The 22,358-nt window shown below is 41.0% G+C and overlaps 2 protein-coding genes and 1 long non-coding RNA gene across 4 annotated transcripts; all 3 read left to right on the top strand.

Moving 5' to 3' along the window:
* The first annotated feature begins 5,363 nt into the window (after nt 1–5,363).
* LOC102079423 (uncharacterized) lies at nt 5,364–7,281 on the top strand. Its single transcript, XR_268141.4, has 3 exons — nt 5,364–5,575; nt 6,359–6,631; nt 7,144–7,281. It is a non-coding gene; the product is annotated as an uncharacterized LOC102079423 (long non-coding RNA).
* Nucleotides 7,282–7,298: 17 nt separating this feature from the next.
* LOC102079484 (sterile alpha motif domain-containing protein 9-like) lies at nt 7,299–10,754 on the top strand. Its single transcript, XM_005464950.4, has 2 exons — nt 7,299–7,352; nt 8,151–10,754. Exon 2 carries the CDS (start codon nt 8,241–8,243, stop codon nt 10,227–10,229), a length of 1,989 nt encoding a protein of 662 aa, XP_005465007.1. The 5' UTR covers nt 7,299–7,352; nt 8,151–8,240; the 3' UTR covers nt 10,230–10,754.
* Nucleotides 10,755–11,989: 1,235 nt separating this feature from the next.
* On the top strand, nt 11,990–20,607 carry zgc:92594 (E3 ubiquitin/ISG15 ligase TRIM25). 2 transcript variants are annotated; one of them, XM_005464951.2, is made up of 8 exons: nt 11,990–12,094; nt 13,300–14,141; nt 14,364–14,472; nt 15,649–15,744; nt 17,572–17,805; nt 18,120–18,142; nt 18,990–19,138; nt 19,283–20,607. In XM_005464951.2, the coding sequence occupies exons 2-8, from the start codon at nt 13,498–13,500 to the stop codon at nt 19,573–19,575; spliced, it is 1,548 nt and encodes a 515-aa protein (XP_005465008.1). In that variant the 5' UTR covers nt 11,990–12,094; nt 13,300–13,497; the 3' UTR covers nt 19,576–20,607. The 2 variants fall into 2 exon arrangements, with proteins under 2 accessions (XP_005465008.1, XP_005465009.1); XM_005464952.4 differs by having other exon boundaries at nt 12,014–12,361.
* Nucleotides 20,608–22,358: the final 1,751 nt, after the last annotated feature.

The following is a 22,358-nucleotide window of genomic DNA, read 5'->3' as shown; positions in this document are numbered from 1 at the left end:
GGGAACTGTTGGAATTCCACCACTGCAAAATGTTTTGTTGACTTGATAATTCAAGTTTCATGGTCCTGTACTCCTGAATCTGAACATCTAGTGATTTTGATCCACATGATTCTTCCTCTTCCTCCCAATCTGAAAATTTATGAAGAACAGTAGGCCTTTTGGCAGGTGTTGGTTCAACATCCTCATCATGTGCATGATCAAACTTTAAATCTTCGATCATCTCCTTGACTCCCTGTATCACATTCTGTCGCCCTCTTTCATCTAACATTCTCAGACCTCGCAGATTTGGTGTCAGAAAGGTTGCTATTTTATAAAGCATGTGAACAGAATGGGATGAAGTGCTGTCTGCTGACAGTAATTCTTTCAGCCGTGTTACACAGACGGTTGCAATTTCAGAGAGCAGAGGGTCTTTTGTGGCTGATGTACAGTGCTCAATTAATCGCACAGACCACGGAAGAACAAGTGAGGCACTGGGAGCTGTGTTATCAGTTTCCAAGTCGTCAGTTGCCTCTTTGAAGGGTTTTAGGAATGATACTAGTAACTTAAGAGTACTGATGCTAATGCGTCCGATCTTGTCATAATTATTGCTCTCAGTCAGCACAGATGCAATGTCTTCGTACTGTTCCAAGACAGAATTTAACATGTCAAAGTTAGAGTTCCATCGTGTCTCTATGGATTGTTTCAGTGACTTTTTAAGCTTGCCCTGCTGTCCTGAGTGTTTGAAATATGTAACCAACTTTTTAACATCAGTCAGAAGGCTAGCGATCTCTGGAGACTTTTCGATTATGGCAGGACCAAACGCACTGGAGAGAGTCACGTTTAGTATGTGCGCTGTGCAGTTTAGCCTCGTGTATTCTCGTAAGGCACTGATCATGTTGGCTCCACGATCTGTGACAAAAATAATCTTTTTGCCCATGTCTGTCGCATCAATGCCAAACACTCTGAGATTCTGCAGCAGGTGCCTTCGAATGTTTTCACCTGTCTTTGAGGTGCTTGGGTCAAAAGGGGCAGCAAAAAGCACTCTTGAATGTAGCTCAGATTGCTCATTAACGTAATGGATGGTTGCAGACAAAAAGGACGTTTTTCGATATGTTTCTGTCCATATGTCTGCTGTAACAGCGCATCCAAACTTCGATATTGTTGCAGTGATTTCCTCCACAACATGTTTACGTAGACTCTGAGCCCTCATTTCAACATTTCTTGACACCGTTGTGGGGTGTGGTAGTATCTCACAGACATCGAATTTTCCTATTCTTGCTGCTGTGTCGACCAAATGTTGGGCCAGCTGTGTGAAGCCTTTTCCAGAGATGGTATCATACGGTCGAATGTCTTGGCAAACAAACTGAACACATTTGTCTCTGGTTTCTTTTTTAAACTTCTCTGGCACCAGCAAAGATTTAGTAAATGCCAGTTTTGTTTGCCCCTTTGTGATGGGACATGAGTGCCGCCTTAAACCTGAGGTTCCAGTCTTGTGACTGCAAAAGGGTAAAACTTTGAGGCATTTATCGCATTGTACAAAGGGTAATTTTTTTCCATTTGCGTCTATGACGCATGAAAAAGACTCCCATACATCAGACTTGCCTGATGTGGGTTTCCTTAAAGTAAACTGACCGTTGTCTAATCCCAGCTGAACGTCCTTCAAGGAAATTGCATCTTCAGTTTGCTCTGCCATGTTGGTAAAGCGCGCTCTGATGCAGGTGATGCGCGCACAGAGTCACAGACTGTGCAAGTAAAATGCACGTGCAAAAAGCACTGATCCATGCGCTCAGTGCGTGTAACAGGCGTGAGCACTGGCTGTACCAGTGCTCAATTAGAATGAGGAAATCACAGATATGCTGTTCCGAAAAAATGTCGGGCACGCTATATTTTCAGACCGCCCGCTCCCGTTCAAATTACACCAGAGTTACCGACCGCTACCGCATTTTATTTGGAAATTTATTCCCGCGCCGCAAGAAATCTGGTCGGGTCCCGCGGCTCCCGCGGGACAGCCGCGGGAATGCAGACCTCTAATGTAGCCGGTTCTCCTCCTGCATCTTTACTCGCATCCTGCTGACTAGTCCGTTTTTTTCACCGCACAACACCGGTGCTCCATCTGTTGTGAGTCCAACAAGTTTGTCCCAGGGCAGTTTCATGTCGGTTACACTTTGACATACGTTTTAAAAAATGTGCAGTCATTTAATGTTCATTATTTCCTCTCCACGGATGAAGATGGTCAGCTGTGCAATGTCCATCATGTCTGTACTATCATCCACAGCAAGAAAGTATGCAATAAAGTTTTTGCTTCTTTCACACAACTGTGTTCTTAAATCAGTGGCCATCTCACAAACCCGATCAGCAATCGTATTTCTCCTCAGGCTCACATTTGCCAAAATCTGCGTTTTGTCTGGACACAAGACGTCGCACAGCTTCATCATGCAGCTCTTCAGAGTGGTACCGGGCTGATTTGGCTCCTCTGCTACAATTAAACTTGCTTTCACAACAGCTTCACTTTATGATTTTGCTCTGGTGAAAAACGTCTGCTGAAATGTCAGATTCTTCTTTAGCTCTTCTACTTTCTGTAGTTTCTGCTCTGCATTCAGGTTTTTCAGCTTATCCTGACGTGCTGTCTCGTAGTGCCGTCTTAAATTAAATTTCTTAATTACAGCCACATTAGCTCCACTAATAAGACACACGGGTTTACCAGCAATGTCTGTAAACATATATTCAGCCTCCCACCGGTGCTGAAAGGCTCTGCTTTCAGATTCAACTTTTCTCTCCACCATTGTGAGCGGCTAGCTTCGCAATAACAGAAGTTTGACTTGATTGACGGGGGAATGTTCCCAGTTAGCCTAGCGGTCAGCAAGGAGGCTGCAGCGCTGCATTATGGGATCTGTAGTTTGTATATTATTAGCGCCTCATATCGCTGGGCCATGCATAACAATAATAGTACATCTATATAAAATGATCTTGCGGGCCGGATATAAATGTACGCCGGGCCGGATGTGGCCCGCGGGCCTCGACTTTGACACATGTGCAATAGATTGTCTGGACATAGCGCCAAACAAAGCTTTTGACCTTCAACTAACTGACTGAGCTTCAACTCTTTAACAAGCAAAAAAATGCAGGGTGTGTATAAGATAAGATAAGATAAGATATAAGATATTAACAGATTACTTCCTTCTCTTTCCACCCAGTCTACGTCCATTCTTGTCCACAGTCTTGTTACATCCCGTATTGACTATTGCAACTCTCTTCTGCATGGTCTCCCCCAAAAATCCCTCCATAAGCTTCAACTGGTTCAGAACTCTGCTGCTCGCATTATCACCAGAACCCCCTCCTACCAGCACATCACCCCTGTTCTTCAGGAACTTCACTGGCTCCCTGTGAAATCCCGGATAATATTCAAACTTCTTCTGCTCACCTTCAAGGCCATTCATAACCTTGCTCCTCCTTACCTTTCTGACCTGTTAACCACTACCTGTTCTGCCCGTTCACTTCGATCTTCCTCTTCTATCCAGCTTGCTGTACCTTCCTTCCGCCTCACCACCATGGGAAGCAGAGCTTTCAGCTGCTCTGCTTCCAGGCTGTGGAACTGCCTACCCCCAGAAATAAGAAACATTGGTTCTCTCCCCCAGTTTAAATCCCAACTCAAAACTCATCTGTTCAAATCTGCATATTCACTGTGAATCCACTGTTTGTTAATTTTATCTTGTGCTTTGTTTTATTGTTCTTATTTTTTGTTTTACTATGTGTCTTCCTATTGTAAAGTGTCCTTGGGTGACTTGAAAGGCGCTTATAAATAAAATTTATTATTATTATTATTATTATTATTATTATCATTATTATTATTATTATTATTATAACCTTTATTAGTCCCACACGTGGGAAATTTGTTTTGTCACAGCAGGAAGTGGACAGTGCAAAAGTTATGAAGCAAAAATTAGAATAAAATAAAATAAGAATAAATACAGTACACAACTGTACAGAATAGAATAAAATAAAATACTATATACAGTAGAATAAAATAGAATAAAATATACAATAAGATAAAAATAGAATACAAATGCTTTATACAACTGAGTAAAAATACAACGATGCCAGAAAAGATTATTGCACATGTGTGGATGTGTGTGTTTGATCAGCTGCAAAAGTCTTTGTTGTAGAGTCTGACAGCAGTGGGGAGGAAAGACCTGCGAAATCTCTCCGTCCCACACCGTGGGTGCCGCAGTCTCCCACTGAAGGAGCTGCTCAGTGCTGTCACTCTCCTACATGGGGTGGGAGATGTTGTCCAACAGGGATGACAGCTTAGCCACCATTCTCCTGTCACTCACCACCTCCACTGGGTCCAGAGGGCATCCTAGAACAGAGCTGGCCCTTCGGATCAGCCTGTTCAGTCTCTTCCTGTCCCCAGCAGTCCTCTCCAGTCTCCTGTCCATACAAAATGTAATTCTGTTCAGAAAATATATATTGTTGCACTTAACAGCAATTTAGCAAATCAGGCAGGTGACTAAATAACTTGCTAAATATCCAAGAACCACCCACAAATAAATTACTAGTTGAGTTATTATAATTAATATGCTTACACTAGCAGAGTAAGTATAAAATGCTCACTCATTCTTTGATTTTTCTGGTCATGGAAGACAAATCCATCATATGCTATCATATATTATTTATACATTATAACTCATTTTGGTGTGTATTGTAATTTTTATGTATAAACAGTAGTCCATTTCTTAATGTTTTGTTATGTTTGAATCTGTGTGTATATATGTGTTTAAGTTTAATAATATTATATATATTATATTATGTTGACTATGATGCTCCAAATTAGAAATAGAGCTTTTACAGAACAACAAACATATTTTGTCTTTAAATTGTGACATTTGGACTTCTAGCAGCACTTGAACCTGGACTCAAATTTATGTGAGTATCTTTATGAAATTATTATTATTATTATGACTCAAAAACTTAAAAAGTGTCAAATTTCAGCACACCCCTTCTTGATCGCTTATAATTTTCAAAAAATGAAAATGAAAAGTTGCAGTTTTGTTCATTTAAATATAGTAAAATTATTAAAATAAACAAATAAATAAAGATCTGAAATCAGCTGATTGTGATGAAGACTTTATCGACTTTCATTGATTGACCTGTATTAGCTTTGATGGTTTGCGGTCCATTCTTTATAGCTTTGAGAAATGCTCTGATTGGATCTTAATGATTTGATAATAAAACCAACAGCTTAATGATACTGCATTATATTACTGTAACTGGAAACCTAAAGACTCACGGCAGGCAAACTGACTATTTACAAGGAAACTTAACTTTTCATTTCATTTTCATTTTCATTTCTGCTGAAACATGTGCGAGCCACTGAAGGTATTTTACTCATGCACAAAGATTAATACAATTGTCTCACTAACATGCTTGATCACCAGGAAGAGATGAATTCACACTCAGCACAATGAAAGAGATACGTAACACCAAAGAGACAGGATTGTGCAGTATGCAGCAGGCGTGGCTCAGGTTGTTTAAATACCATTCTCGGGCTCTCCAGTCATCCACACACCTGCTGCAGCTCTATCAGGTTTCTTAACAGGTGAGTAAGCCGAAATATCCGTTGCTTGTTTTTAAAAGAATCAATCATAAATAACACAAATATCCTATATTGAGCGATCACATTTTTTCCCTTTACTTAACAGACTTGACTATTAGGAAACTTAACCATTCTAACTGTAATTATTCATAAATCTGTTTGTTGATTTAATACTTTAGTCTGCAGAGATTTGTTTTCAAAATCAGTGCAGTTTAAATAATTTAGCAGTTCAGAAGATTTATTTGAATAATAAATCAGTTCTCCTTCCTGCTGTAGAGGTCAAAGGTTCACTGGCCCAAACATTAACATAACCGGTAACAGTATGGGTGTAAGAGCACTGAGAAGCTTTAACATTAACTTTTAAAGCATTTACACATATGCAGCTCCATATTTTTACTCTTGGACTCTACTAGAGTAGCTTCCATGAGTCATAGTTCAAAATAATTCTTTATCTTAAATCTTCTTTATCTTACAGGTTTATGAGACTTTGTACACTTTGTTTGTTTGTCCACTGTGTGAAAAGGCCTTTTAAGTTTCTCTTACTTTGAGAGCGCACTTCCTTTAGGCAGTAAAAAAGCACCCTAGCATGTGAGCTGCCTGAGCTGACCATATTAAGCGTATCCACTCTTATTGAAATCAGACAGAGGCGTGTGGAAAAAAAGCACACTGAAGGTTTTCATTCAAAGGGATTACCTGCACATATATTTATTAAAATATTGTAGCCAATTGTTACACCTGTGCTGCAAATATGGTTACTGCTTTGTTTTGTTTTCTTTTGGCAAAAAGCAATGACTGTAGAAAAGATGGATGACCTGGCTGCACTTCCTCTCATTGTACAAAAATGAAGTCAAAATTTCACACTTGTGGGAACTGCCATGTTGCACTTTTGGAGCCAGAGCTTGCGCAATAGTGACTTGAGGTGAGGGTCTGTGTCAAGCTCCCACCAACACACCCACTGGATGTGACAACGAACATGCCCCATTACACTTTTTACGTAGCCAGGCTGCTTCAGTGTACCTGCTGATGGCTTTACTGCGACTGACGACTTGTTAAATTAAGGTAAATACAACCATGTCACCATAAAAAAGAACACAGCTTATCATCTTATAGTTCTAAAACATCTAAAATCACTCTGCTGTTAATTCGCTTTACAGATTAACCGTTAGCATACGCACTGTGTTAGAGACTTGTTGCTAGCAAGTAAGCAATGCTACACAATTGTTACTTTCATAATCTGTTTGTTTGAATGAGTCAGCACTCCTTAGTTGTTGTTATTCATTTTTAGTCAGAGATGAGATCAGCTGCACACTCCACAGAGGCCCAGAGTTACTGTTAATATCAAAAATGTAATGCTGTCCTTTGAGATTTTAACATAAGACTGAAGATGATATAAAACTGAACATTTAAAGAGTTTTAGACCCATTACACTGACAGAGCACTCCACAGCCTGCTAACATGGAAACTTTAAATAAAAACAGCAGCAGAAGGTTACAGTCACAGTAGTGTAATTTATTCTTTTCATTTAATTTGGGACCAACATTTCATTTAATAGTCCACATTATTATCAACAGATACATCCACCTTGGGGGGAAACTAGTGAGGGAGACCACGAGGACTAAGCTGGGTTTCCTGGGTCCAGAGGTTTGGAGAAACTTCTTCCCTTTCTTTCATCACAGCTGTCCTGTGCCAGATGTTCTGTTGACTCACTAAGAGAGGCATCATTTAAGAAACACCAGGAAAACTGAAGCTCATCGCATTCATCTTCTCTCTGGTTACTCTGGTATGAATATCTCTGAATTGCTTTATGATAAATAACACGCTATCTGCAAAAAACTGTAGTAGTTCAACAAGCAGGTGGCAACCTTTTTATTTATTTGTGTCAGAGCAAATCAAATGTGCTCTTCATGCAGCTGAGTACATTCAGTGTTTAAAACTGAAGCTGTGCAGGTCTGAGACCAGCAACTTTCTGAAACAATAAACTGAGGTATTGTTTCTGCTAATATATAGTGACACAGTTACATGTTTGATTAATACTTTTGACCTTTTGTCTTTAACTTTATCAATAAAGCTGCAGCTTTCACTGACAGCACATGTGGTCCTTTAACCTTTGTACTGTTTTCATCAGTTAATTTTGCAGTTAACATATGAACATGTTGGATGATCTGTCTGCTGTCACTGGGTGGTGCTGAGGTCTGAATCTGAGGGCAGCTCCTGTAATCACAAAGAGAACAGAATCTTCTCAAATCTGAAATGGGATAAGGTTATCATATTGGCTTCAAAATTTGCAACCCGACAGAGGGCCGGTGTCCTGCAAGTTTTAGATGTGTCCTTGATCCGAACAGCAGATTTAAATGGCTAAATCATCTCTTCAATATGTCTTGAAGTTCTTCAGAGGCCTGGTAATGAACTAATCATTTGATTCAGATGTGTTGACCCAGGGGGATATCTAAAACCTGCAGGACATCGACCCTCAAAGCCTGGAGTTCCTCAACCCTGGTATAAGCTATGCATGACAGTGTAATTATGGTACATTTAAAAATTAAACAATTAACATCTGTCTCCTCTCTCATCTCTTCAGGTATCTGTTTCTGGTTCAGAAACTTGTCCAGTGGGATTCAAAGAAAGCCATAAAATATTCCACTTTATTCTCAAGTCTAAGGTTAAAACCATGGAACAATATTTAGCATACGTTTTGGACACTGACATCACAGTTAATCCTACTGTGTCCAAACCCAGGGAGCTGTTCTCTTTCTTGGCACTGATTAATGCTTACGTTCCTGAGTTCTACCTCCCGATGCAACAGTGCCAACAATTTCTTGGACCACCTGATCCAATCCATGGAGGACCCCCATTTGAAAAACGAATGAAGCCTTTTACCTCCTTCATTAAAATATCCAGAGAAGGTGTTTCAATGGACCAGGAGATAGCATGGGAAGCTGTGGAGAAACTCAATGACTTTGGGTTTAACCAAAGTAAAACTGTGAAGAAATTAATGGTTTTACTTTGTGGTGGTCAAACTGAACCATGGGTAATACAATTAATCAAAAAAATGTTAATAAAGAGAGAAATGGGAAAAACTCGCAAGGATAAATTTTCAAGGTTAATTACAGACATCTTGAGAAAAGAAAGGTTTGACCACGCTGTCTCTGTATTGAAACTTGCATCACACAAATTCCACACGGACCCTGTTTATCCCCAAACCATTTCCCGTCTATATCACACAAATACAAATAACTCAGAACCAGCTGAAAAATGGGCCAAGATAGCAGTTGCAAGAGCTCCAAACAACTCTTACATGGCTGACACTCTTGGACAAGTTCATAAGAAACGCTTGATTCGTGCCAGGGAGGATATTTTAAGAAGGGCACAAGAGGCCTTCCACGCATTTAAAGATGTAGAGAGGAATGCTGAGAATGAAATACATGATGAAATCATGTCTGATACCTTCAACAACAGAGGTCTCTTTGGTTGCATTCAAGTGGCAAAATTAGCTTTTGAGAAACTCAAAGATCGCTCTGCAGATATTTATCCAGATATAAAAACAGAAGTTGAAGACAAGTTTAACTTTTTTGAATGGTATCTAACCTACTCCAAACCTGGCATTAGTAGCTTGGAGCCACATTTCTTCTGGAGGGATGTTGCACTCTGTTATGAGCACTACACAAACAGAAGAGCAGCAGACTCCACCAGCTTTCCAGGCCTCCTTGATCTGCTGAACCACGGTCTTTTCATGTCAAAGGGAAGACGTGCTAGATTTGAGGAACCTGAAAAAACTGTGTCTGAATTGGAGACAATACAAGAATGGCTGAAGGCTGCGTACGAGGAAAATGTTGATGATATCAAACTAGCAGAGAGGTATATCCTCTCCAACATCCTCTTAAGCAACAAGAAGCCAGATTCTCCTAAACTCAGCCCAGTGAAGGAACTGAAAGAGATAATTCACAGATTCTTGGGCAGCGAAGAAGGACATAGGAGACCTGAGTTTTATCTTTTGGTGCTCATGCTGTTTTGGCCTGAAAATCAGCTTCAGCTGCTGAAAGAAGAGGACGATGAAGAAGTCGGACAAAAGATCACAGAGGACAGTGAGTCAGTAGACTCAACCTGGGAGGACATGAACACTGATGAGGAAAAAGACAGAGAACCGGAGAAACATTCACAGCTTCCTGCTGACCTCATATTTGACCTCAACCTGCAAAGTAATGTTAGATTCATGGAGACAGCATTTGAGAGAGCAGGCTATGACATCTACCTTCGAGGTCGTTACCTGTTGCCACTGTTTTTTCTGGGAAAAGGCTCCGGACTGAGCAAATGGATCCACAAATCCAAGCTGGATGCAATAGTGGAGGAGAAGGTGGACAATGAGCTAAATGATCAACAAAATGAAAACATTGATTGGAAGGAGAAGATGAGGCGGATCAATGATATGTGGCGCAGAGGGGAAGTGTGGCACATTTCAGAAATCAGAGATATCCTTCTTCCGGTCAAAATAGAGCAGAGTTCTTCTGCAGAGTTACAGAAGCATGAAGAACAGGAAGTGTGTGTTTGTGTAGGAGACAAGAAAATAAAGGATAGAACTGAAGCTCAACCACCTGAACCCACGCTGCAAACGACACTTTTCTATCTGGGCTTCACCATTCAGGGTCCTGTTGTCTTTTAAGTGGGAGTCCTGAACTCTGACAGTGACCGTCAGTGAACTCTACATTATGGACATTTACTTTACTGAGTTTACTGTGAAAAACAATAAAAGTAAAGCCGGATTTATGCGTGCAAAAACTCAGATGCTTGCATGTGTAGATAAAGAAGAAATTGCAGTTAATATAAAAATAACAGTAGTAATGCGCTTTTATTCCATTAGTCTGAATCAGTTATTGTGGTGTTTAGTCTTTGATTAATTTTTTGCTTCCTGTTTTGATTTTCAGTTTTGATTTTTAATAGAGTGTAATTACAGGTTTACAGAGTGGGTTTAATACTAATCATTACTCTGTTTTATGCTTTTATTTCTTTTTGGCATCCAAAATTAGTTAGTGTAGTTTTTATTTTACAGTTAGCTTTTTTAACATCTAGTTTAGGTTTTTATTTAACTAGTTATATTAGTTTTGGTCTGAATCTGGATTGTCCTGCATTTAATTGGTTTCTGGTTGTATTTCTGCAACATACCTGTCACTGTAAAGATTCCTTTTGAAGAAATATGTCTTGAAAATGTAATAAAAATATATACATTTAAACATCAAGTAGGATTATCTCCTTCATGTGTGTCTTTCTGTAGATTTCAGCTGCAGATGTGCATGAAGCCATTTCAAATGACCAGAGGGGAGCACTGAGCTGTGCTGCCTTCATGTGAAGTTTTAAATATTGCACCTAAAGTTAAGACAATAACAGCAGTTGCACATGGCACCTCAGTGGTGCTTACTTCTATCCATCCATCCATTTGCTTCTGCTTATCGTTTTCAGGGTCGCAGGGGATGCTGGAGCCTATCCCAGCTGTCATAGGGCAAGAGGCAGGGTACATCCTGGACAGGTCGCCAGTCTGTCCCAGGGCTAACACACAAAGACAGACAACCATTCACACTCACATTCACTCCAGTATTCACACCTAGAGCTCAAATTTTTCAAGCAATAGTTATTGTTTGAAACATTGCGGTGCCACCGTGGCACGGTGGTTAGCACTGTTATCGCACAGCAAGAAGGTCCTGAGTTCAATTCCACTATCAGGCCGGGGTCTTTCTGTGTGGAGTTTGCATGTTCTCCCCGTGTTTGCACGGGTTCTCCCTGGGTACTCTGGCTTCCTCCCACAGTCCAAAGACATGCAATTAGTGGGGTTAGGTTAACTGATCAATCTAAATTGCCCATAGGTGTGAATGCAGGTGCTTAGTTTACCCTTGTATTTTTATTTCTTTCACAACACACACACAGAAAGATACTTTAGGCTGTTTCCCGCTTGGTGTAAAAAGTGTATTTTGTAAAGTGCAATAAATACGTAAAAAGTTATTAATAAACATATATAACCTCACCATACACCCTCATGTGCAGTGTAGTGAAGAAGAAGTGAAGCCAGTTATGAGGAGGATGAAGAGTGGAAAGGCAGTATGTCCAGATGAAGAAAGAAGGGTATTCATATTATAATGTACTGTACACACAGTTACGTCTTTCATCCCTCTCTCTTGTGACATTTTAACAAATATTCATAAATACAGTACAAAAAGAAGTATTATATGATTTTAACTCAAATATGATACTACAGTTACTATCATGCTTTTTGGTATGGCAGGAACTAAAATTATGACATCATAGTAGATCATGAGGACGATAAGATACATTGAAACATGATCGTGCTCAACAGTATTTAAACATCCTGCGAGCCACAACAGCCCACACCATGCAACAGCGACCCCGAGCGGCGCAATCACAAACAAATCGGGCAGTACGTATAAATTACAAATTTCCCAGGCACCGTAAAGGCGGCATTTCCCCGCATCAACCTTCTCGGTCTCTTCACCAGCTGTCCGTTTGTCTTCCGCACAGGTTTGTGTCAACTCGTTCTTTTGTGTCATATCCAGAAAACTCCAGATGGGAACCTAAATGCCGGCTAACTGGAATATTTCCCCGCGGACTAACCTGGACTGTGTGCGGACACAGAGGGAACAAGGGGGGAAAAGCGACAGCGCGAACGGGCGGTAATGTTAACACGTTAGCCACGGCAGGTGCACCACGGCCACGACTGACAGGCTGTGAAACCGCAAAAATCACCGTTTCAGCTCTTCACGAAGCCACCTTGGATACTCTGTCGAGGTCAGGGAACTTTAATGTCTGTTTGTGCCGTTTTTGTTTTTTTTAAACCTTTAGCTCCCGGCATCTCGACGGGGAGCGGGAGATTAGTGTAGCCAAGTTAGCTAATTGTGGGTTTAACACTTCAAAGGACGGACAGTTAGAGGCGACTGCAGGTTTTTAAATTAGTGACACATTAAAGGCCCTCTATTTTAATCAAGGGCTGGACGCTTTCATGGGAGGTTTCCAGGCCTGTGTGTGTGACAGGTGCGAGACTGGGAACCAGTGCTGACCACTGGGAACTGCACTTTTTTGTGTCTCATGTAAACAGCACGGAGTGGCTGGCAGCTTATCTTCAGGCTGCAGATTTTAACCAGACTGTTATTGTTAAACGTGTTCAATAAACCGAGCAGGACAGGACGGGTGACTTTGCCCTGAGGCCTCGATAAGCAGGAAGTTTTACTTTCAATTCCAGGCTTTATTATGCAGCATGTAGAGTGAGGAAGATCATGTGACACTCTGAAGCGTACTTAAAACAATCCTTTAAATATTTAAGAAAATTTCACGTTTATAACACCTGCTCTCCGTAGACGTGCTCAACCTTCTGTGTGTTTTGGGGGTGGGTTTTTTTTATCAGTGAAAGCCAGATATGCTCAAGTATACCATCTCAAGAAAAGGCAAAGGCAGCACATTTTGACATTTGAGGCTCGTAGAATAATTAATATTCTTGATTTTTTTTTTTTCTGACGGTAAATGACTGGCAGCACATTTAAATTATGCAACCCAGCTGCAAAAAAATGCAGTTGTATGGTCTGTTTGATATGAAAAGCATAACAAGTAAACTGGTTTTTCTCTAGGCCTTGTATGTTTATTTTTGTGTTTAAAGCTATTAATTTGACAGAATACAATCTGAAGACGTTGATCAGCAATAAACTTAAACTTGTTTCTTCTCTTTTCTGCAGCCTGCAGAAAGTAAAACCACACTTTAGGAGTGCAGAGTCCTTTTTTTCCTCTTGTTTCTTTTCCTTTTACTCTCTCCTATCCCGACCACCTCACCCTCTTTTTCCACATCTGTCCCCCCTCATCATTGCCACTCTTTCCTATTTTGGGCCACGTCCATCTGTCTCCGGCTCATCTCCCCTGCCCTCGCATCCAGTGGCATGGCCTCGGCTGAGTCACCGCAGTCCAGTGTCCTTCAGGATGAGCTCACCTGTCCGGTGTGCCTGGACTTGTACCGGGACCCTCACTTGCTTCCTTGCGGGCACAACTTCTGCAAGACTTGCCTCGATCGCCTAAAGCGGCAGGCAGAGCGAAGTCACTTCCGCTGTCCAGAATGCCGCAACAGCCACCGGTGTAGCACCAACTTTCAGAAAAACTTTAAACTTGCCAATATCGCCGATGACTACCGCCACAGGCGCAGGGCTCGCGCCATGCCTCCCACAGCGTTAAAATCCAGGGATCTGCCGTCGTCTTCTCTTGTGGCACAACCTTGCAGGAATGGGTTCACTGTGCCATGTGACTACTGCCCTTCAGGTTCTGCCGAGGCGCCGACTGTCAGTGCTGCTGTGGGCGGATCTTCTGCTGCTTCTGTTTCTCAACAAGCGGGTGATAGCGAGGGAGCAGCAGCTCCTGCTGCTGCCGCTTCGATGTTTGCAGTAAAGACCTGCCTGAAATGCGAGGTGTCGATGTGCCAAGAGCATTTAAAGCCACATCTGGAACTGCCGGCATTCCGCATGCATCCTCTCACGGAGCCGATGAATGACTTCTGGAAGAGGAAGTGCCCTGATCATGATGAGATCTACAGGTAGGGGGGAGGAGGAGATGGCCTTTTGACTTTTCCATGAAGAGTAGCTGAGTGCCCTTAAAACATTTATTTATTTGCTAGTGAGGATGTTGCCCCAGGATTTCAAAATTTTTACTTAGATGCAGAGCTTTTTCCTTTCTTCCCCTCAGGCTTTACTGATTTGGTCTGTTGATCAGCCTTTAGTGTTCATTTTTATCTGAGCCCTGTTATTTTTTTCTCCAGATACTACTGCATTGATGACAAGGTATGTGTGTGCAACGCCTGTACCATAGAGGGAGGACACTCAGGACACACGATCAAGACTCTGAAAAATACAATGAAGGATTTTAAGGTACATTCTTTACCAAAATTAGTGTCTTCACTCTGTAATGTTATGATGGTAAAGAGTTGTGGTTTTTTTTATGACTAAACACTGAATATACACGCACTGGCCACTCTATTAGATACATGTGTTCAAATGCTTGTTAATGCGAACATTATCAGGCAGAAACTCATTTAGGTAAGTAGAAATGCTGAAATTCAAATTGAGCATCAGAATGAGGAACAGAGTATTTAAGTGATTTTGAATGGGTGTTGGTATCACATGGTCTTGTCTGAGTGTTTCAGAAACTGGGGTTTTCCCACAAAACCGTCTCTAGGATTTGTGGGAATGGTCTGAAAAAGAGAAAATATCCTGTGAGCGGCAGTTGAGATTATATATATTTATTTATTTAAGCTGTATGAAAGAACCACTGCAGACCCGTCCACATTTTAACGCTTTCCAGCGTGTACTTTATGCCCTCGGCTGTTTCAACACTGCTTGGCTGTAGCTTTGCAGCTCCCAGCCACACACACCAACAACAACAACAACATAATGACAGGACGCACTTCCTATTTTATGCAGCGAGGCGTGATTGCAGATGCTGCTCAGGTGCGTCTGGCTTCCCTGCAGCCGCAACGCACACCACGCCCCGCCACAAGATGTTTAAAAAAATCTCAAAAGTCATGTATGTTTATGAGACTTTATATATAAAACAGAGACAAAAGCAGAAAATCTTCAGTAATATGAGGTTTATGAGATAATTGTTCCTGCTCTACTCCTATTAGCAAAGATGGGGCATTTTCATACTTGAAAAATATTTAAAGAGATCTGTTAGTTTGGGAATTGCTTTGATGGGGGAAACACCTTTAAGAAAACATCGATTAGCTTATCAGAGCTGAGCTCAAACACCACGATCAGTGGGTGAATTACAGTATTTTCTATATAAAATAATGATAACGGGAACTATACTGCCATAAATAAATGAAACACAAAAATTGTCCCATTAAGAAAACAAGTGTGGAAATTTCTGACATTTATTCATTTATTTATTTATTTATTCATTTGTAAGCTGTAAGTCATCATCAGTTTGAAGCGTCGTCCTCTGCACAGCTGTAATTAATCAAACTTTGAGTCCCTTCATGTTAAATGTGAAACCATGTTGTAGCTTCAGTCGCTTTAAACTTGCTCGGCGCTCTTGTTTGCCAGGGGGCGTTGGACAAGCAGCTGTACAGAACAGAAAGGAAGTACAGCATGGCAGAGAAAAAATTCCAGGAGCAGAAGGAGAAGGAGCGACATAATAAAGTAAGAGGCTACACATTTACTAACCTAAACATAACCAATGAATTGTTGAATATGTTACAATTTGTCTTTTTTTTTTCTTTTTTTTTTAAAAACTACTTTTATTTTGCACTTGTGTCTTTTCAATCCCAGCTCTGGGAGGCCTGTACCTCAACATAATTACTGACTCAGCATGTGCATTTAGCAGTACTACTACTAGTTCTAGATGAAGCATTTAAGAGACTTCTGTATGTTAGACAGAAACATGTATTGCAGAAAGCTCATTGCCGAGGAAAGCAGGGATGATCACAATGGTGGCAGGAGTAATTATCAGTGAGGGCTGTGTGGTAGGACACAGCTACAGTTTTTCCAAAGCTCCTTGTTTATCCAGATAAGGCTAACACAGCGCCTTTTCCTTTAGTCTAAACCATGACAAAGTGTTATGAATGTAAGCCCTCAGTCATCTCAAAACTAGATGAAGTCCATCCCAGGCCTCTGAAGGTGCAGATTGATGCCTTTGTGGAGGTGCTGGGTCATCATGTTCTAAGAAGCTCTGCTGCATGTATGCCCTTCGAGTTAAAGAAAGCCAGAGACCTCTAAACAGAAGAAACCGTTACAGCTGACAGGATGTTCATGAAAACCACTTTGAAGCTTCTGCAGTTTCATTTGTTTTAGTGTTCTGTATATTCCATGCAGTGATTTAGAGGAACAAAAAAAAAAACAAAAAAAAAAAAAACCTTTTCAGCACCATGGAGAGCAACCTGAAGACTATTTCTTTTTTCTCCCCATAGCCATGTGGTTGTTTTACTTCAGTACAATTGTGGTCAGTGTAGTCGTGCTGAGAAGTTTCTGTTTTCTAGTCTTGGACATGGATGTCATGGTAATTTGGAGCTTTTAAAGATTTCTTTTTTTTTTCCAGGAGGAATGATTGTACAGCATCTTTAATGTCTTTAAAAGACATTTATGCCCATGAGTGTCTGACCACAACTAGCTAGTACTGTGGCAAGAGGCTCAGTCACTCTTAGTTCTCCTCTGCATAGAACAGCTTGTTCAGCTTTGTAAACAGGGCGCTCAGGGCATGTGCTTTTTAAAAGTCATTCTCACTGTGTACGTCCTCCTTGTGTGACTTCCCCTTCTGCTACGCTGCTGTAATAATGAAAGTGAGCAATTAGTCTTTGCACAACAGGTGTGCCTCTTACCTCACCTGATACTGCTCTCTGAATCAACCAGCTCCACCTTTCCCAAAATTCGAATCCTAAAAAAGAAGTAATTTGTTCAAAGTCAAGTACTTGAACCAGTTTTGTTTTGTTTTTTTAATTATAAATAAGCTTAACATGTTAAGGAGTATAATAAGGAGGGTTTTTTTTCTGCTGCTCCCTTAATCACATGGGCTCTGATTGATTATTTATTTTTAGTACCCAGGATGCCTTTGCTATGGGCACTTGTTTCTGCTTCAAAAACAAAGTCAGGCAATGCTCTTACTCAAACTTGTGAGTAACTCAAAATTTCGAGATGCCTAAAAAAACCCGCCAAGGTATTAATTTGAAACTTTTCACATTGTAACACAAAATTTGGATTTACAGATGCTGGAAAAAAAAATACAATTGGTGGCAGAAATGAGCTTCCATACCTTCCTGACGCACCCCAAAGGGACTGTGTCTTGTCCGGTTAGGTTAGGTGAATGTGTAAACCACGACACCGTGTAGTCAACTTTAAGTCAAAACAGCAAAATTTGATTCAACGTGACATTTACACATCACACATTCATGTTGAGTAAATTAAATTCTTGGACAATTGCACCATCATCCTGCTGACATTGCCTTTTCTTCCTTCCGCCGCTTCCCTCGTTAGAAGTTTATGGACGACACCGAGCTGTGCTTGACCCGACTGGGAGACGAGATGAAGACCAAAGCGCAGAGCTTCATCGGCAGATTACGCGACTGCGCACGTGCTCACTGTGACATCAACGGACCGACCATTCAGATGAACATCCTCAAGATCACCCAGGACCAGGCGCGCTTACAGGAAGTCCGCTGTGGCATCGAAGGCCTCATGCTCGAGAGCGACCCTTTCCGCTTCATCGAGGTGAGACTCTAATGTGTCACTGTCAAACTGCAACGGTGATTTTACTCTTAAAGAACACAACACTTTCTTGTGACATTATTGAACTGATCCGAAGAAAGTTTAACCTGCTGAAGTTAAAAGCTGTCAAAATACCAACAAAATGCTGTCATCAAACTCTCAGACTATCTTGCTAGGATAATGTAAGTGTTGAAAAGAGTGATGGTTTATATTCCAGAGCTACCCACCAAAGTACAATCTATGTGTGGGGAAACACACATAGATTTGTTTTAATAATTGCTTTAATTGTGTTGATACGTCTGTTTTGTCTTTTTCAGGCATACAGGACAAAAGGAAAATAGTAAGTTTTTTTTTTTTTTAAATTCATTTCTCAGTTCATCTTTGCTTTATTCTCACATCATACGGACAAAATACAGTTTAAACTTTCTAATATTTCTCACAGCTGAAATGATCTATCTGTTAGCTTATTTCTTTGTGGGAAAAAAACAAACAAACCCCAAAATATTCATGTCATTCTCACTCGGAGGCCACTTTTTTTTAATGCATCTCACTGGTGCCAGGTTGGACCCCCTTCTTAACTACAAAGCTACTTCAACAGGTTGCTTGAAATGTTTGAGAGTTTGGTCCATGTTGACATGGCAGTATCACACAGTGGCTGCAGATTTGCCGGCTTCACATCCATGATGTGAATCTCCTGTTCCACCACGTCCCAGCGTTGCTCTATTAGATTGAGATCTGCTGACTGTGGAGACTGTTGGAGTACAGCGAACTCACTGTCATGTTCAAGAAACCAGTTTGAGATGATTCAGCCTTTGTGGCATGTATGTTGCTGCCATGTGATTGGCTAATTAGATATTTGCATTCAGCAGTTCAACAGGTGTACCTAACAAAGTGGCTGCTGTGTGTATATCGTTAGCTTCATAGCATAAGTGCCTAAGTCATTGTCTGGTCAAGGTGACTTAGGCAATTATGCTATGAAGCTAACGATATCACAAAAAACATTGGAAGCATGATATTTAAGGAGCTTTTACCAGCACATATTGTAGTTTTACTTAAACTGATAATTATAGACTGACTGAAGTGTTTATGTGTCAGCATAGTTGTAACAAACGATTAGCGATTTAAGACATGCATACATGGATGGAGGAAACAAAAACTGTCACTTCTTTTGTCTTTGTGCGCTTTAGTTACCGCAGGCAGCTAAGGAAAAACATGTTTTACCCAGAGTACGTCGACATGGAGACGGAGGGTGTTGGAATGACGATGGAAGAGGAAATGAGAAAGTTTCTGGAAGACGAGCTCCGGTCTCACATTATCGATGCTATTAATTCCCTGTGTAAGAAATATTCAGTCATTTGCTGACATTCGTCACTGTGTCTGAAACAGCTACACGAGCCCTTGATCCGAAAAACATCTGACAGCGTAACGGATTTGTGCTGTTTCAGCTCTGCTCAAACTTCTGTTTCGTTTTCTCCATCAGGCTACGTTTCTGATCCTGAAGAGGAGGAGGAGCAGGACGAGAATGACGAAGAGGCCCCAGAGGAGGACGAGGAGGAGGAGGACGAAGATGAAGACGACCTGGATGACAGCAGCGAAGAGGAAATGAGAAGCGAGGGGGAGGAGGAGGAAGACGATGAGGAGGAAGATGGGGTGGGACCGCATGATGATGATTACAGCCCTGGGGAGGAGGAAGAAGAGGAGGAGGAGGAGGATGTTGAGGAGGAAGAAGAGGATGGAGATGAAGAGGACGACGATGAAGAAAGAGGAGTTTAATAGCATTATTTTCCACCTAATGAAGCACTTTGAAGTCGATCCTCGATTGTGGACGAGTGAACTGTCACATGACAAATCGCTCGTCTTCTCTTTCGCAGAATGTGAAGATAAAGACTTAAGAAGCCTCACAGTTTGCCTCTAACCCTCACACAGCATCCAGACACATGCCGGGGAGTGACAGCTTCCAGTTCAGCTGGACTTGAAACAAATCAAGGACTGAGAATGTACCGAAGTGACTCTCACCCTCAACCTGTGTCACATCCTGGTAAACCTAATTCTGGTGCTTTCCTATAGAATCATTCGCTGTACATCAGTGTGAATGTATAATGGTTGAATGTGACCGGAAGGCTTCATACTCAGTTTGGGGAAACCTTTGCACGTCTGTGACGCCAGATTTTCTAGCACTTTGCCAAAAAGATTTTTTAGAAAGTGTGAGAATTTACCCTTTCACCTTGTTAGCTAGATTTCCTTAGCTTGATTGAAGAACTTTCAGCAAAACCTTCGATACAACAATGGCTCCAAAGAAAGCCCTTCGATCAGAACTCCTGCTGAAGGCTATGAGAAATCTGCTGGAACAGAACCTGTGTATGAGGTTGTGATTGTTTTTGTAAAGTTCAGCATTGCAAGCCAAAGAGAAAAGGTTGTGAGTGAGAGTGTGTGCATGCATACTTTAGGAGATGTTTGTCTGCTTGGCATGATGTTTAAAAAAAAAAAAAAAAAAAAAAAAAAAGTGCTAACAGAAGTTTACTGCAGAATGACTTTTTGCTTTTTGTGCTTTAAAAGCAGTTCATGCATTTACAAACATGTGAAAACAAAAATAATTGTTCCTATGCACAGTTCATACATTATTCTTAAAATACCAGTTTTAGGTGATGTGGACTTTCGCACTTTACTACTGTTAAGGCTGTGGTACACCTGAAATCTTTGAATGTCGACAGCTGATTTCCATTTTGATAAAATGATTTGAGGGGCCAAACTTCAGGTATTGTAAAAAGGATAATAAAAATAATAATAAAAAGCCTGGTGAATGTGCACTGTTGTCACGGTGTTGTTTATGTTGCTGGAGAATTGTGACATTAGAGTTTGTAATTTTGCTTTGATGAACAGGAAACGCATTACTGCAGTTTGATTAAAACATTTAAAGCTAACACGCTGAAGACTTTAAACACAGGAAAATAGGCAAGAAAGAAAATAAAACAAATATCACATATCCCTAGCATCCTCCTTTTCTGTCACACCAATCCTCTCTATGTACTCCATTACATCTATGAACCTCATCTGTGGTCTTCCTCTTTGCCTGTCAGCACCACCTTAAACATCTTTAGCTGTCCCTCCCAAATGCACATTAGTATTCTTGTCCATTCTGGTCACTCAGAGTGAAAATCTCCAGCTCAGCTGCCGTCTCCAAACCACACATCACAGCAGATCTACCATCTTGTAAACCTTCCCTTTCAGTCTAGCTGCTATTCTTTCACAAATCACTCAGATACTCTTCTCCAACCACTCCAGCCTGCCTGCACTGTCTTGTCCACCTATTTGTTAACTGTCTGTTGCTTTGGTTGGCCATAGGTATTTAAATTCATTCACCATCGCTACCTCTCTCTTCATGTTTGTGAAGGTTCTCAGTCATCCAGGTCATCGTAGTCTAAGGAGCTTGGGGGGGGGAAAAAAGTGTGTGGACTTCTTTAGGTTGCTTGAACACGTTTCAAAGGACAAAGGTCACTCCTTCGAGGATCCCAATGTTCACATTTTGGACAGAGAAGACCGATGGTTTGAAAGAGGAGTGAAAGAAGCCATTTATGTCCACTGTGAACGGGGTTTAAATCTGGGACTCTCCACAATTTGACCCTAGAACTGAAGAAGCTTCTCGGATGAGAGGTGAAACGTCTTCAAGCAACCTAAAGAAGTCCAGACACTTTTCTTTCCAAGCTCCTTAGACTACCTCTCTCTTCCACCTGCTCTCTACTCTCACTATAGATCGCAACATCATATGCAAACATAGTCCACAGAGACCCCAGCCTGACCTCATCTGTCCATCACTACAGACTAATAATAATAGTAGTAATAATAATAAAATCTTAGTTTAGGCCCTTAGTAAGTGGGACAGTTTAGAGACAGCTTTCAGTACATGAGTAGCCTGTTCAACCAAGCAAGTCATGGGACCCCAATATAGTTCACTACACTGTAGAGGAAAAGCAACCACCTGCTCTAGTATTTAAACTGTTGTGTATTATTGGCCTATAATATGTCAATTATATTTTTCATGAATGATATTGTCATTCTGAGCCAGAGAGAATTGTGACAGGAACATTTCCATATGTTCTGGGTCAAAGTGTCACTGACATCAAAAGTCTCTTCAAGAGAGATGGAGCCAAGAGGGAAGCATGGATTGTATTAAGCATGACATCACAGTCCTATAAATACATTTTAACTGCCCCAAGGGAGTGAATTTTAATGCAGAGGACAGAGCAGCAGTGCCAGAGCTAGAAAACTTTACATCATGGAGGTGTAAAGGAGGGGCAAGATATCCAGGCAGGGTGGCACATACCTCTTCAGTGAAGTATGTGAAAATCAACAAAATATCCACTAAATAAAACATTTATTGTATCATTATATCTGCTAAGAAAATAAAACGTTTTGGACAAACAAGCAATTTTACAAGTGTTTTAAAGACATACCTCGCCGTGGATGCTCCACACCAACCGTGCGTGGAATGAAATATACTTGGTAAAACAGCTGAATAAATATCAAGAATATATACAAAACAACATGAAGGCACACAG

Source organism: Oreochromis niloticus, linkage group LG3 (genome assembly GCF_001858045.2).
Source record: "Oreochromis niloticus isolate F11D_XX linkage group LG3, O_niloticus_UMD_NMBU, whole genome shotgun sequence".
In the NCBI taxonomy this organism is placed as follows: Eukaryota; Metazoa; Chordata; class Actinopteri; order Cichliformes; family Cichlidae; genus Oreochromis; species Oreochromis niloticus.
The sequence above is the reverse complement of the archived record's forward strand: the minus strand, read 5'-3'. Positions and strand labels throughout refer to the sequence as shown.

Coding starts and splice junctions, on each gene's coding strand:
- LOC102079484 (XM_005464950.4), top strand. CDS start 8,241: ATGGAACAATATTTAGCATACGTTTTGGACACTGACATCACAGTTAAT.
- zgc:92594 (XM_005464951.2), top strand. CDS start 13,498: ATGGCCTCGGCTGAGTCACCGCAGTCCAGTGTCCTTCAGGATGAGCTC. Junction 17,806..18,119: donor ACCCTTTCCGCTTCATCGAG/GTGAGACTCTAA, acceptor TGTCTTTTTCAG/GCATACAGGACAAAAGGAAA. Junction 18,143..18,989: donor TACAGGACAAAAGGAAAATA/GTAAGTTTTTTT, acceptor TGTGCGCTTTAG/TTACCGCAGGCAGCTAAGGA.